Raw genomic sequence first — 15,996 nt, forward strand, 5'->3', positions numbered from 1 at the left:
CACTTTATAACAACATTAATTTAATGCCATTATGAAATAAAAGTTCTACAGATGTATTTAGCCAACAGCAGACTTGCTGTTTTTCATTTAAAATGCATTAATACTGACAAAATTACAATTGCATCATAACTGTTTGGTCAGTTCAATCAATATAGGTCAAATTTTTTTGAATGGGTTAGAAACATTTAATATACATTGCTTAACACTCAAATAATATTTTACTGCATTTTACAAGAATTATATTAACCCTCTCCCAGACCAAGATTTTCCAAGTCATGTGCCTGATGTTAAGCACCTAAATTCAAAGTTAGGCACCTAAATACATAGCCTGATTTTGAGAGGCACCAAGCTGTGAAAACTTTGTCTTCAATGGGAGCTGAAAATTTTGTCTCCAGTTTTTTAAGAAAGTGTTTTAGGGTTGTTTGGGCAAATTCATATACAATTATGTAAGTTCTAGTCCTATGTGAAATATTTCTAATTGGATGGCTTCTGATTTCACAACGGTTCTGACAGCTGTTCGTTTCTACATTAGCATTTTAACTTTGTTAGCAAAACTATGAACATGGTTAATGTTGACTAACCACTGAAGTTGTTTTAAAAATCCATGAGACTACATTTGATTGCTTAATAACAGATTTGAAATTAAATATAATAAATTATGTTCTGTTATTCAGGCTAGCCAATATTTCATACAAAGAAAACAAATGACAATTTTGGAAACAGGTAAGAAAATAAAATGTGTATTATTTACTTCTCTTTCTGCACTATATTTACTCAAATTATAGTAGTTCTTATGAGAAGTATCTTCTCTTTTACCCAATTTTATAACTGGGATGAGTGCAGCAACAAAATGTCTGGTGGTTTCACTGGCTTAGGCAGAATTTGAAATAAGTGTTTTCCTGATTCCATAGACTTTGTTAAGAATCTTGTGCAGTTCCCTGAATTATATGTTGAATCTTCTCAGCATCTTGTTTTAAAGTTTTATTTGTAGGATCGATCTTGAGAGCAGCATCATAATCCTGGAGACCTAATATTAATACAGCAAGCAAATTATTAATCCTATATACAACAATATATATACTTTTTAATAACTAGTTGGAAGTAACTTTCCCCAAGTTATATGCAAGTAAAGGTTGGGGAGCTTCAGATAATTTTACTGAATGGGATTGGAGCAGAACAAAATATGGTTTTTAACTTTGGGCTGTATGCAAGCATTTATTTAATAAGTTCATAAGACTTAAAATTGTTTTTAATGGAAATATCACAGCTATATTAAAATCTTAAACGATTATTAAAACGTAAAACATTATTCTAAAACAAAAACAGAACCTTTTATATATTTACATGGTGCTTTGCAAACTCGTTTAGTCACATTCTTTGCTCTAAACAGCCTGACCTCCTAAGGCTTCAAACCTGCAACTGGATCTGCACAGACAGAGACTTGAGTCTCTGTGGTACTCCACTGAAGTTATTAGGTACACACACAGGCACTAAGGTCCAAACACATGGATTTGATTGCAGGATTGGGATTTAATTTAGAATAGACACACGTGCTGTTCAGATAAGCAATGATGCAGTGATTATTGAGGAGAAGAAAATAAGAAATATTTCTGAAATAAGTGGGTTTTGAAGAGCAGAAAAAGGATATAGGAAGGCATGAAGCTGAGAATGCAAGAAGAAAACTAAGGCTATGTCTACACTATGGATCTTACAATGGTACAGTTTTAAGGTTACAGCTGTGCCGCTGTAAAGTTTCCTGTGTAGCCACTCTTTGCTGTCAGGAGAGAGCTCTCTTGACAGCATAAATTAAACCAGCCCCAACCAGAGGCTCTCCTGCCAACATCGCATTGTCCACTCCAGCACTTTTGTTGGTGAAATGTATTTCAGTCAGGGGTGTGTTTATTTTCAAACCCGACTCACAGAAGTTTTACCAACAGAATTGCTGGTGCAGACAAAGCCATAACCTGTGAATAGAGTAGTTTCAAAGGTTGTAATGACTTTAAGGGGGAATAAGAAATTATAAAACAAATGTAAGTGGTGAAAAGGTTTATATAGTCTCAAATTGGATACAAAGCAATAGGAGAAAAGCCAACAAAATGATTCAAAAGGAGAGGACATGATCAGAGTAGAGGAAAAAGAATACAAGTTTAAATAACAGCATTTTAAAAATTTACTTTATACCTTCTCCCTCATTTTTAACTTTTCCTTGTGAGATAAGAACAGCATATTATTAGAAAGCTCAATAGATACACAAAATTATTCCAGATTTTCTAACAAATACAGAGGGAAATATTTTACCTGTCAAAAATTTATACATTTCAGAATAAAAATAATGTTTTAAAAAGACATGTTGCTGATGACTTCATAAGAAAATATTTACAGTTCATATTTTTACATCTTTGGAAAAATTTGAGGGTTTAAGTTTTTTCACTTTTTGCAGTATATAACTGTAATGTTATTACATAACTTTATTATTAACTGTAATGTTTCATATTATACATCTGTGTATATCAGCAATAAAAACAGAATTTCTTTAAACATTATGGCCCCAATACTGAAAAGATTTAAGCATATGAGGATTACTCTCATGTAATTCTAAACACATGCATAAGAGTTTGCAGACTCAGAGCCTGAATTCTTACCTTCAGCATACAATTCCAGCTGACAAAATGCTGTCCCACGCCTCACGTAAGCTTTCACTCTAGCATCAGCATTGTCTGGAACAGGTGGTATCAGTAATTCTAGTGCCTTTACAAATAAAGATATTTAGTGACAGATTTTCTGTGGCCTAACCTCCCATTTACACATACAACTGCACCCACAAAAATTTGCATTCTCATTTAATCACCTGGTTTGTGGTATAACCACGAAGATTTGCATTCACAATTTGTTTGCAAGTGCGAAAACGCAAGTGCAGTTTTACAAGTGCAAAGTGTCCCACAATAGGAAATCTGGATCTTAGGTTGATGCATAAAGTGTTAACGATTATTTGCAAACAGCAAATATATTCCATTATCATAGTCCAATATCACTAGTAGTGCTACAAACAAAATATTCATCTCATTACTACAGTCACTAAGAAAAACAAGTTTAGAGCCTCATGGAGTGCTTAGTTCAAAACAATGATTTTGAGGACCATTTTTTCCAAAAGATCCATGTGTGTCATGTAATGAGTTGGGTTTTTTTTAAATAAACTAAGTAAAAAAACAGTACAAGTTGTGCTGAATCACTGTTAGATAACAGAACACAGAGTTTTTCTGTCTTCCACGAGCAGTGGTTGAGCAAATACTGAGACATTCCAGCAATCTTTGAAGAGGTTTTTTTTTATTTCTTCATACTGTGCAGAACCATGACAGATTATGAAATGTATGTGGGTATATTCTATAAGCCTTTGTCACTAAAAGTTTTTTTAAAAGAGTAAGTATATCTGTTTATGTTCTTTTCTTGAAGGGCACTATTTGTTTATTAAAAATAGAGTTACTATATCTATCAAGTCCCAACTTGTACAATTACACTGCATAAACAAAAATTTTGAAACCATCTTTAGCCAATCATTTCTCCTTTAATCCAACCCTTTAATAGTCATTTTTATCTATCATCAGAGCTGACCAATCCAAAATGTTGACATATCACTGTCAGTGTATCTAACTTGAGCTGTTATATAGTGTCCATATCTATTTACATTCTTGTTTGACAGAAAAATTAGTGATATGTTAGTTTAATATCATATCCATGTTATAAGGAGATTAACTGTAAAATCTACTTTATGTGTAATATATTTATACCTTAGATGAATCTTCAATGGTCTTGTGCAAGTTTCTCAATTTAAGGTGACAAGCAGCACGATTCAGATATAGTACTGGAATCTTATTATTTAACAGAATTGCCAGGTTATAGGCATTTACAGCTGCAAGATAGTTTCCTGTTGCAAACATTTTGCTGAAAACATAATAAAAAATACATTTTAAAACAAAAAAAAACATAATACAATAGAGAATGCCTACCTGTTGTAAACAATTTGCACTAAACTAACAATTTCAAAGTTGAAAAAAAATCCATTAAAAACTGATCATTTCTGATGTTTTTTGGATGACATAACAAACAATGTAGATACAGTCTACTCAAACTTCATGTTATCAGCCAGGTTGACAAAAGTTTAAGACAAAGGAAGGTAACAGCATTGAAGAGCAAGAAAAGCAGAGCATATTTCCACGGATATCATGCAGACGATTAATAGACTTTAATGCTAGACTTTTCTCAGATAACGATCACCTAGTCTAAAGTCCTGAATAACAGAGGCCATAGACTCTCACCCAGTAATTCCTGCATCAAGTTGAAAACGTCTATTTGGGCTTTATCATATTTTTATACAGATACCCAGTCTTGATTTAAAGACTTCAAGTGATCAAGAACCCACCACATCACTAGGTACATTGTCCCATGGATTAATTACCCTCCCTGTTAAAAATTCGCAATTTACATCTCGTCTGAATTTGTCAGCTTCCAACCATTGGATCTCTTTTGCACGATTAGAGAGACATCTGCTATTAGGAATCTCTTTCCAATGTAGGTACATATAGATTATGATCAAGTCCCCTATTAACCTTCTCTTAAATGAACGAAATAGATTGAGCTTCTCATATTATAATAATAATGTTAATATACCATCTAGTTGTTATATAGCACTTTTTATCCATAGATTGCAGAGTTTTACAAAGGAGGTCAACATCATTATTCCCATTTTACACATGGACACGGAGGGAAGTGATTTGCCTAAGCAGACCAGTGACCTCGCAGGCCAGTGGCAGAGCAGTCTTCCGAGTCCAATCCAGTGCACTATCTGCTAGCCACACACTCACTATAAGGCATTTTTCCTAGAACTCAAAGATGGGTGTATACATTATTTGTAAATCATCCAATGAAAACAAATGATGGAAAATAAAATTCTACATGGAAGGGTAACATACAAACTAAACATTTTCTACACTAAAAAACAGAATCAACATTTAATTTCCTAAAAATAATCCATTTTGTAGTCATGTTTCTGATACATGATTGTAAGCATATCTTGGAATGAGTTTAACTCACTTTCCTTTGTCTTTCAACCAGTCTGGGTTCTTCTCCTCCTCATTTAAATCCTTCAGCTCAGAAAAATTAGCATTCATTGCTCTACGAGCCTCTGCTTGCTTATGCAGCCACTGTGGTAGGAAGATGTGTGTGCAACATGTTAGCATTTTGTTTCTATAGGACTTACTTTTTGAGATTTAGGTTTTCATTTTGCTTTCATCCTTTCACTTACTTATCCAGGAAAAAAAATTATCCCATTTTTGGTAGAAACACCTACTTGTTGGGTCAAGAAAAGCTCTAAGTTTTCTCATATATTTTGTTTCTAAATGAGCAGCATGGGTGCAGTACTGCCTGGCTACTAAAGTGTTTTTTGTTTATCTATTGTGATTACAAAGAAGAATGTATCAATGCTCATCCAACAGAGTCCCAAAGAACAGATTGTGAATTTAGACCAAAAAATGTCATAATCTAGTTTAATCTTAACTCCACAGAATGCATTTTATCCTTGTATGTGAAATGAAATTTGGTATGGAATTCAACTATAAATGTATAATTCTTTAAAACAGTTTAAAATAAAAAAAGCTATTTCTGTAAATCTGAATGATAACATCTTAGGTGAAAAGTAATTTAGTTGGAAACATTTACTTTAATATTACACATAAATAAGATTGAGGAATCAATGGGAAAGAGGCATCTTTTCAGCACCCATCTGGGGCTGAAAACAGGGGCTCCCACTGTCGGCTTCCTGGGGGTTCCACTGTCAGCATCCTGCATGGTGGGGCTCCTGCTATTGAAATTGCAGTGGAAGCCAAATATTGCAGGATCCACAATTCTGCAATATCATTAATTTCAAGAAATAACGTGACTGTTTTTACACACCAAAATGTAATATAAATTACTTCAGTGACTTCAATTTATAGTCCTGTCTTCCCTGCTATAATAGACCTATTACACAGTACAACCAAAGTTTCAATTTGCAGTTCATCCATGATGGAAAAATTGATCAGTGATATAGAATAGTTTACTTTTCAAACTAACTTAGCAACCTGTACATATTTAGCAGGAAATTCCTAGGAAATACAAACCTGGAATTTATATAACAGGACTCAAAGAAATATATAAAGGATGATAGGAAGGACCAAAGCAACATTCAGCACTCTACAACCACAGGAAATGGATATTAAGGGATATAACTATCTTAAGTTAAAGGTGGATTAGCACTACTCCACAGGAGGTATAGAAGAGAGTATATTTATATCTCAGTTAAATTAGAAGTGACCATTTCATTTGTTCACAATATCGCTACTTTAAACTAATTTCAACAAAGAAATGAGAAGTACATATGACTTCCTGAAATGACAGGAAGATTGGTAAAGCTCTATCAGTCTCATGTCAAGAATAAGACTTTCACATTGTAACTTCTATTGCTTTGCTAAACAAAGCAGGGCAGCTCACATTTTGGTAGTAATATTGTTGGAAATAGAAGATTCATTCCTATAGACTGTAGATGGCTACATGAATGAATAGCACAACAAGCACCTCTGAGTACAGCGAGAGCACCCTCAAAAAATGGAAAACTATCCATACCTCTTCCTCTTCTGCTACTCTGGATTCTCTGAGAGCCGTAGGAAACACCCGAGATGTGAAATTAATTTGAATAGTACCAGCAGATCGAGGAGCAGGGAAAGATTCTTCTTTTAACTTCTCTGAAAATATACTTCCAGAACTACCAGCTGCAAAGATAGAAATAGAACAACAGAAGAAAGCAAATTTGTTTTTCATTTTCTCTTTTCCCATCATATTTTCAAGTAGACCTAATTTAGAGTTTTATAAAGTAGAAGTACACCTCAAGTTTTTCTGTTTTGTATCCTGAAGGAATAGCTCTAAAAATATTAAATTGTGCTGTTTTATGCAATGGTTATATTGCATACACAATTAAACTCAGAGTATGTAAAATTCCTGTGGGATGTACAAAATTTTTGTAAAATTTGAGTTTCATATAAATCATATGAATTTCAGATACAGAGACAGATCTGGGGTTTGGAAAATGGGGGCTTACACTGAAGGGTATATCCAGAAGTCACCCAATCATTTAGCAGTATATTTTACACTGAATATCATTTAACGTTTTGAGGCACTTCCGCTTGTATCAGGAACTTGGTAGCTCTGTTCCATGAGAGAGAAGATAGATGTATTGGATTAAAACAATGGTTTAGGAGTGTACAGAAATCACTATTAAATTAGCATTAAGCAGAAGCATTTAATGGAATGGTATTATTTGTAATGAAGAATAACGCCACCTCTCCTTCTACACACACCAAAAAGAAGGCATTGTGTTGAGAGGCTTGGGAGGAAAGAAAGGATCAAAAAAATGCTAAGAACCATAATCTGCCCTTATCTGTGACTCAACACACTGACAGCAAGTAAACAAGAGACTAAACCAAATGGAGTCAAAAAGCAGAATATCTAGTTCAGTTCAGTACCTAGATATGAAGGTAGAAAATACCAGAAATGCCTAGAAAGGTTTAAGAATTGAATGTTTAACACAGCACAGTATCTCGGTTATAAAAAAAAGTAAAACTTTATTCCACAAATACCACCTCTTGTAGGTATACTTCTAGCCTTGGAAGTTCCTGCATTTAGAGTTTTATTTATTTCTGGCTTTTTCTTCTCCTCTATTAGTTTCCTTTCTCTACGTATTTTCTCTTCACTTTGTATCCTTCTTTGTTTCTCCTCATTTCTCTGCTTTTCTTTCCATAGCTCCAGCTCCTCAGTGACCTTCTTTCGCTCCTCTTCTTTCAGATTTTCAATTCTTTTTCTCTCTGTTTCTTCTAGCTGTTTGAATTGCAGAACTATCAGAACATGTAATGTTTGGTGAAAATGAGCAGAACAGAAATAAGAGGGCATAAGTATCTTCCCACTATTATTAATATGTGACATTATATACAGAGTTGAGGGATTCTAGAAAAATAGTTGGAAAAGGAGAAACTGATTGACTTATACCTATTCATACTTAAAATAACTCACAGACCTTGAAAAATATATGCCTTGAGCTATTTTAATATCACTACTAGAGGAGCAGGCTTAGAAAAAGTTAGAAAAGCGTGATGCTCATTGAATTGTTTTATTCTGAAGAACCTACGTTTTTCTTAGCACTTTGGTCTGCTTTATAGTACTTGGTGGGAGACTCACAAAGAATATGTAGAGTCTTAGCATGTAACATTCTTTTCTTTAATTCAGTAATGGACCACTCCTCCAGCATGATACTTAGGAATACTTTGCTACTGGAGCTGCTACATCCTTTTGATGGAGTCTCTGGGGTTGGCTACACTGGAGAGTTGCAGCGTTGGTGGTGGGTTTACAGCGCTGCAACTTAGTAACTGTCAACACCTGCAAGGCACATCCAGCGCTGCAACTCCCTGGCTGCAGCGCTGGCTGTACACCTGGTCTGCTTGGGGTGTAACGATTGCAGCGCTGGTGATGCAGCGCTGCTCATCAAGTGTGGCCACCAAAAGCGCTGTTATTGGCCTCCAGGGTATTAGGAGGTATCCCAGAATGCCTGCTCACAACAAACCAGAAGAATGGCTGAACTCTGAGCTCCCTGGAGCTACTTATCAAAAAAAAAAAAACACAGTTGCTCTTTGCTCCAGCGAGCAAGCGGAGGCAGGGGAATTGCTTTGGAATGTTCACAGCTGTTTGCTTGAGGAGAGAGGGGAGTCCGTGTTGAGCAGCTGCCTATGTGATCTGAAGGCTATTTAGGAGTGCATAATTTGCATTTAGTGAATAAGAGAGGGGTGAGGGAAGGGGTCAAAACTTTTAAAATGATTGAAGGTAGGTGCTGTGTATCTTCCAGTCCTTAGAACTTGCAAGGCAGGGAGCTGAGAACAGTGTCAGCTCCAAAAATCCACTCTTTCTGTCTCCCCCACGCTCTCTGTCACACTCCATCCCACACCCGTTTTGAAAAGCATGTTGCAGCCACTTGAACGCTGGGATAGCTGCCCACAATGCACCACTCCCAACAGCGCTGCAAATGCTGCAATGTGGCCACAGTGCAGCGCTGGTAGCTGTCACTGTGGCCACACTGCAGCGCTTTCCCTACACAGCTGTACGAAGACAGCTGTAACTCCCAGCGCTGTACAACTGTAAGTGTAGCCATACCCTCTGACCACTTCTGGTTACAAAAGATCCCATGGCACTATTCAAGAGAGTAAGGGTTCTACCCCAGTGTCCTAACCATATTTCAGCTCAGTATCTCAGGGAAATGTAGAGCTGTAAAATATATCGTTTCATTTGAATACGTTATTCTTAATTTCCCATTTCTCCTGAAATTTAGATGCTCCTGTAAAATAGCTGCCTCATTTTTACTCAAGAAATAACTCCATTTGCCTGACGCTGAAAATGATTCCTGCTTATGCAATCTGGAAAGTTCTAAGATTCTGCTTGATATATTTTTAAAAGCTATAAAGTTTTGACAGTAAGGGTAAGTTAACCATTGAAACAATTTACCAAGAATCACGATGGAGTACCCATCAATGACAATTTTAAAATCAAGATTGGATGTTTCTCTAAAAGATATGCTCTCGGAATTATTTTTGGGAAGTTCTATGACTCAAGTTGTACAGGAAGTCAGACTAGATGTTCAGAATAGTCCCTTCTGGACTGGGAATCTATGAATAAATAGATTCACAAAAAAGTAACCAAGATTAGCATATTTATAAGGAATTATTCTGAAGAGAGGAAGCCAGGAACATAGTCCTCTTGTATTTTATGAATATCTTAACACAAAAAGTTAACATAAATGGTCATTTCATGTGGTATGCAGAAGAGCAATTTGGTGCACATAAAGACATGTTAAAGTTACCATTTTTTGTGAGTGGAAGCACTGTAGAACAGAGGTAAGTGACTAAGGATGAGCAGCAGTGCAAAAGCTGCATACTCCCAATTTTATATTCCAGAATGAAGGTGAATAAAATATTTATTAGAATCTACATTGCGTAATCCATATATAGAGCTCGCCTTACCTTTTGTGCCACTTTAGATACCAACACCTGCCTGATCTCACAAAAAAAGTCATTTTATAATATAATGTGCTGACAGTCCTAATTTTTTCATAATTTTTTGTAATTGTTTTCCTTTATATGGTTTCCAGACCTCGCAATGGATATACCCAAACTACAAGTAAAAGAAGAATTAAGAGTTATGCAAACTCTCCTGCCACTTTAATAAAGATTACTACTTTAGAAAAGATATTTTTAAACAACATATTTAACCCCAAACCTGTCAAATTAGTTGGTAATTACTTAAGATTATATTTCTTGTATTTAATTATTGTAGAGTTGCACATGAATTTACCTTCATTGTGGCCTCCAGAGCTAATTTTTTATGTTCTCGTTTTGTAACAGCTTTTGATTTTTCCTCTTCATCTGCCTTCTCTTGGGCTTTTATGACAGCATTCTCTCTTATTCTCTGCATTTTCTCTTTGTCACCTGAAAGAAAATCATTTGATAAATTTAAGACTGAGGTTCATGTGTTATTCATTGTGTACATGAGAACAGAATTTATTTAATTATTGTATCTGAGACAGAGTGGCAAAAATTTCAGAGTGTTAGCCCTGTTAGTCTGTATCAGCAAAAAGAACGAGGAGTACTTGTGGCACTTTAGAGACTAACATTTATTTGAGCATAAGCTTTCCTGCACAATGCAACCCTCTGTTAATCACATCTTTAAAAGAGACAATATAAACTTCGCTTAAACACAAATACTATGTTTTATAACAAGGTTCCACAAGACCTATAATCTGTAGAAATGTTTCTTTTTTCTTTTTAATTAATCACAAAGAATTATTTGGTTTGGATTTAAATATTCATCTACAGAGCTTGCTATCTAAACATTGCACAGTACAAGACACAGAAAGCAACTATAACAAAAGTTAAGCTAATTTATTTTCATTGTCAAACATAACTGTAATGCATAAAGGAAGCAATCAGCAAGAATGGAAAATGGTGAAATGAGATATCTATCTATATAATCTAAGGTTCCCGGTATTTCAGGGAGAGAAAAAAACCTCAAGAAAACCTGGTAGTTTTCTTCAAAACACACACATACATTTCTCTGCCCCCAAATGATTCATAAACACCATCTTCCCCAAGCATTGGAAAATATGGACACCCACAGCTGAAGTCATCCAAACAACCTTTACTTTGCCCCGTGCCATTGCCAACATTCCATGTTCCACACCACATATACTTCCACACTTACTACATAAGAGGTAACCTTACAAAAATGAGTTTTGAAAACTCAGATTTATTTTCCTTAAGTCTGCAGTCATCTCTAGGATATTAGCTTTATACACATATCTCAGACATCAAATGTGATCCCTTGCCTTTCCAAAACCCATACTCCTGCCACATAGTCATTTCTGGTCCTAGATTTGTTTGTGTGTATATGGACTATTTATGGCAATTTTAAATACAATAAACGAGAAATTTCCAACAATACTTATATATTTGGAAGCAAAAGTTCGTTTGGAGATCAGTGCAGAAAGTTTTCTTTTATTTATCCCAAAGGCAAGTTTGTATACTTCTGTGGAGTTCAAATGGCTCTTCACAAGCACAAAGTCCTTAGAATTTGTGATGAAACTGAAAGATGCACTTTCATTGAAATGGCAGTGAGGAATCACACTCTAGCATTAAGAATAAATCAATTGAATAAAATGTGTTCTTACATTTGGAAGTAGCCTGTGTGTTAGCTATCGCCTCACATTGCCTAAGTTTCTGGTTCTTCTCAAGGGGTCACTAATGGGGCAGAGTTAAGGTCCTTTGAACTTTGATTTTCTAGGTTAATATTTGTTGGTGTGTGTTTCTGTTATTCTGTTCAACTGGGGCTTGAGGTTGGAGAGGGAAGAAATGCATGAGTTTTGTTACAAAGAAAAAAATTGCAATGTGCTACTTCATGTATCTATGAATTCTTGTGGGGAAAGGGTTTGGGGTTTTTTGCCTGTTTTTTTAAATAGTCAGTCTATGTTCCACAGCAGACAACTTACCATTTTCCATAACCAGGGATTCCCACATGGCCACTTCTTTTTTATATAAAGTGAAGAAAATGGTCTCATTTCTGATCTTTGCTGTACTACTAGTGTCATCAACCGGAGCATAAAGAATGGCTTCAAATAAAAATGGAGGAACATTTACCTATAAAATGTAAATAGCAAATAAATATACATGTGTATTCATTTTTTAAGTGTGTTGTAAAATAAAATGTTTAATAAGATTGTGGTTAAATAATAAATCCCCAATGTATATTTTAAATATTTAGCAAATGTTTTCTTGTAATAAACCAAGAAAATAATAACAGCTGGGAAGAGTGAGAGACTCCACCAACTAGACTGAAATTTGCTGTAGAAAAGATCATTTACAGTAACTTAACCTGTCTCAATAAAATATTAATATTTATAAATGAGTTCAAATTCTAGTATACAGTGTGACATGCCAAATAACATTGAAAGAATTAGAGCTGCAATGACAATGCAAATTATTATTTGCTTGCAAATACTTATGGTATTAACCAATACAAAAAACTAATAAAACATATTACTTTGTAACACTAGTTGCAGCTTTACAATTTTCATAACATATACTGTATTCACAAAAAGTGCAATCGTGAAAAAAAACACCCAGCAAAGTACAGTGAGAAACATGGGACACTGACAACTACTTTTTAAGAAAAAGATTTAGTTTAATACAAACTACAAGTGTATGCAGAATTTCCCAGTAATTATTGCATTAATTACAATGTTGTATTTTTTTCTTCTTGTTACAGTAAAGGAAACTTTTAAAAGACATAAAAGGCAGTTTGATGCCCAACTTCCATTGAAAGATTTCCAGTGGAAGTTAAGTGCCTACCACCCAGTGATTGAAAATCTCTCCAAAAAGGTGCCTGAATCTGCCCTTGGTTTTTCTTGTGTAAACCACAGGGTTGCAGAGCTGTAAACGAGTGGGAAATTTGACCAATGGATTACAAATCATTAACTGATGGGAGTTTGGTTTAAAATCCTGAATCTATCGTACATCTGATTTTAAGGCAATAATAGACAGAAAAATTTGGAGGTAAAGGATAACCCCAGAACAATTACTACATGTAGTTAAAGTGTGATACTCAGGAGTGGTGGTTGAAGAATATTTCCCCAGTCACCTATCATAGGTCAGTTTAACAAAAACACTGTTATATTATGAATCAATATTTCGTTTTTAATGGTTTCTTCCCCATAAATTGTAGTTTATTTGGGGAAGACAAACTCCTCTCTATCACTTTTCCCTTGTCTAATTCATTCATTTATGTATATAATATGCCATATTTGTAGCATAAACCAACATAGCTCCCAAAGGTTAATGTCTGTATCTGCCAACAAGCATCCACGTATACACGGTGGTGGGCAGTCGCATCTGTCTGTGCTGAAGAATAACAAAACACTGTGCTTGGAAGACATTGCCACCTTAAAATAGTAAGTCTGAAGGCTCCTCCTTCCTGCTTTAACGAATTCTATTCTACCTCTCCCCTCCAAATCCTTTTCAACTCTCTTAAAGGGTTGCTCGCCTGATAGCACAGGTTGAAGAGCATCAGCGACAAAACCCTGACCTCTGGCAGGCTTTGTGCCCAGCAGCGATCAGGAATCGTTGCTCGCGTTCCCTTTGCTATTGCTGCCACACTATGGCAAAAGGGAGAGACAGACAGAGAGATGAGAGTGGAAAGGAGGCGGGAGGAGGGATTCCCAGCAGGTGGAGAAGATGGGAAGCAGAAGGGGCGCTGTCCCCTTGCCCAGACCGACCCACAGGGAGGTCGGCGGTGGCTAGGACTCCCCCGAAGAGGCGAGTGGGAAAGGCGTAGGGGAGACAGGGCATGGCTTTGCTCAGGCTGGGAGCGAGGGAGAAGGGCAGAAGCTGCCCCACCTTCAGATACTGGTCAGTGCAGAAGATGTTTGCCTGGGTGACCCGGACACCCCGCATCGGCACGGAGAGGAAAACAGCAGTGTCCGTCTGCCGCCAACTGTAATCCCGCACCCACACCGGCATGGCCGCCGCTGCTAAGGGCGCTCTACAGCGGTTGCTAGGGGAGAACTCAGACTTTCCGCTGCCCTCCCACTAGCACTTCCGGGTCTGGAGCCAGGCCTGAGTGGTGCCCCGCTGTTACGTAAACGGAAAGGAACGGTGGGACGGGGCTCCACTGCGGGGGACTTCTGCCCAGGCAGGGCACCGTTGCATGCTGGGACTTTGGGCTATCCCCGCCCTTCTGGGAATATTGCACGCCGGGATTTGTAGTCTGCAAGGTGCTGTTGGCTGCCTGTGCGTGCAGGCGAAGCCTTGGCAATGAGGCCCCTATGCAGGCGGCTAGGGAGTGATGACTGGCGTGGCCAGACTAGGGTGACCAGATGTCCCGATTTTGGGGGCTTTTTCTTACATAGGCACCTATTACCCCCAGCCCTGTCCTGATTTTTTATACGTCCTGTCTGGTCACCCTAGACCAGACGCATCATCCCACCCTCAGGGGAGCGCCAGAGGAAAGCCTGGTGGGGCATCACCTGTGAAGGGTTCTGGGGCAGAAACTCTTCAGTCTCTAATGCCTCAGACCCGCTCCAGCTCCGTGTTGAGGTCTCTCTCTTTCCACACAGACCGTCCCCAGCAGGCCTCTCGCCCGCTGCTGTACAAGACCCCATTCCCGCAAGCCAGGGGACGGAACTGCTCTCCCACGCTCTGAAAGACGCAGGCTGTCCCTTCGAGAGGTCCCGTCCCTTCAGCCTCCTGCAGCGACCACGTTTGGGCCCAAGTCTTTCCAAAAAGTTCAGATCAACCAGTCAGTTGGATGTTGACGTAGCCCCTTAAAAGTCCCGTCTCGCCTCAGGCAGAGGAACTGAGAAAAGCTGAGGGCCAGAAGCTGTGCTCTGCCGGGGGCCTCTGTGCATTACTGCGGGTGAGACTGGCCTACAGGGAATTCCCCCAGCTCCAGTTCCTGGCTTGGCCCAAAAGCTTAGACAGCTCAACTCTATCACCTCCTCCCCTTTGCATTTTCCAGCACGCTGGGAAGAGAGGGTGGCTGAGCTGAGCACACAGTGCTCTGGCTATTTTCAGCTGAGGAAGGCCTATAGAGAGTCCAAGAATAAATCAGTTAAACCTGCCATGATGTGCAAAGGAGCCTAGAACTACCATTTTAGCTTCCTGCCTTCTAGGCCTGCACAAAATTCAGGAACAGAGAATCAGGCCACCAGTACTTTGTGTTTTTTTTGTTTTGTGTAGTTTGTAGCTGGGGAACAAATAGGATGACCAGGCAGCAAATGTGAAAAATCAGGACAGGGGCTGCAAGGGGGGGTGGGGGGGAGAATAGCCTATATAAGAAAAAGACCCAAACATCGGGACTGTCCCTCTAAAATTGGGACATCTAGTCACCCTAGGAATTAACTTAGGTAAATAATTCTGGAGTACTAGTTTTAAATTGTGGATTTTCCAGGATTTTTAAACGTTTTAAAATGAGGCAAACTTCTCTCAGGTGCAATTGAGTGATAGCTGAACCTTTTCAAAACCAATCACAAGTGTATAAGGAGAAGCAGTCTACAGAATCCAGGCTTAAATTAAGCAAATCATGCTCACATTAACTTTTGTGAATCCTGCAATGGGCTCTGTGGATCCCTGTGCCTGTGAAGAGCCAGTTGCAAGAATGAGGCCTTAGAAGACCCTTATCCTGCAACTGATTTTGCCTGGGCAGAGTCCTGTTAACTGCATTTGAGCTCTGAGCTGGTGCAGGGATCCACCCAAGTATTGGGTCATTACACATATTGAATCTGTTTCTCCATGTTAAGTATCCTCACACCTTCTTGTCAACTGTCTAAAATGGGCCATTTTGACTATCACTACAAACGTTTTTTTCCTCCTACTGATAATA

General features: G+C 37.7%; 2 protein-coding genes across 2 annotated transcripts in view; both read right to left on the reverse strand.

The window, feature by feature from the left end:
• Positions 1-14,268, reverse strand: DNAAF4 (dynein axonemal assembly factor 4). Its single transcript, XM_030576737.1, has 9 exons — positions 14,013-14,268; positions 12,110-12,257; positions 10,420-10,553; positions 7,668-7,902; positions 6,655-6,800; positions 5,089-5,198; positions 3,786-3,939; positions 2,643-2,748; positions 1-1,027 (listed from the first exon to the last, which is right to left on the reverse strand). Exons 1-9 carry the CDS (start codon positions 14,133-14,135, stop codon positions 918-920), a joined length of 1,266 nt encoding a protein of 421 aa, XP_030432597.1. The 5' UTR covers positions 14,136-14,268; the 3' UTR covers positions 1-917.
• Positions 12,193-15,996, reverse strand: part of PYGO1 (pygopus family PHD finger 1) — a 26,038-nt gene continuing 22,234 nt past the window's right edge. Inside the window, exon 4 of the transcript XR_004002208.1 lies at positions 12,193-12,257. The gene's annotated coding sequence lies outside the window, so the exon portion shown is untranslated. The remainder of the gene's footprint in view (positions 12,258-15,996) is intronic.

The sequence above is a fragment of the Gopherus evgoodei genome, chromosome 10 (assembly GCF_007399415.2).
Source record: "Gopherus evgoodei ecotype Sinaloan lineage chromosome 10, rGopEvg1_v1.p, whole genome shotgun sequence".
In the NCBI taxonomy this organism is placed as follows: Eukaryota; Metazoa; Chordata; order Testudines; family Testudinidae; genus Gopherus; species Gopherus evgoodei.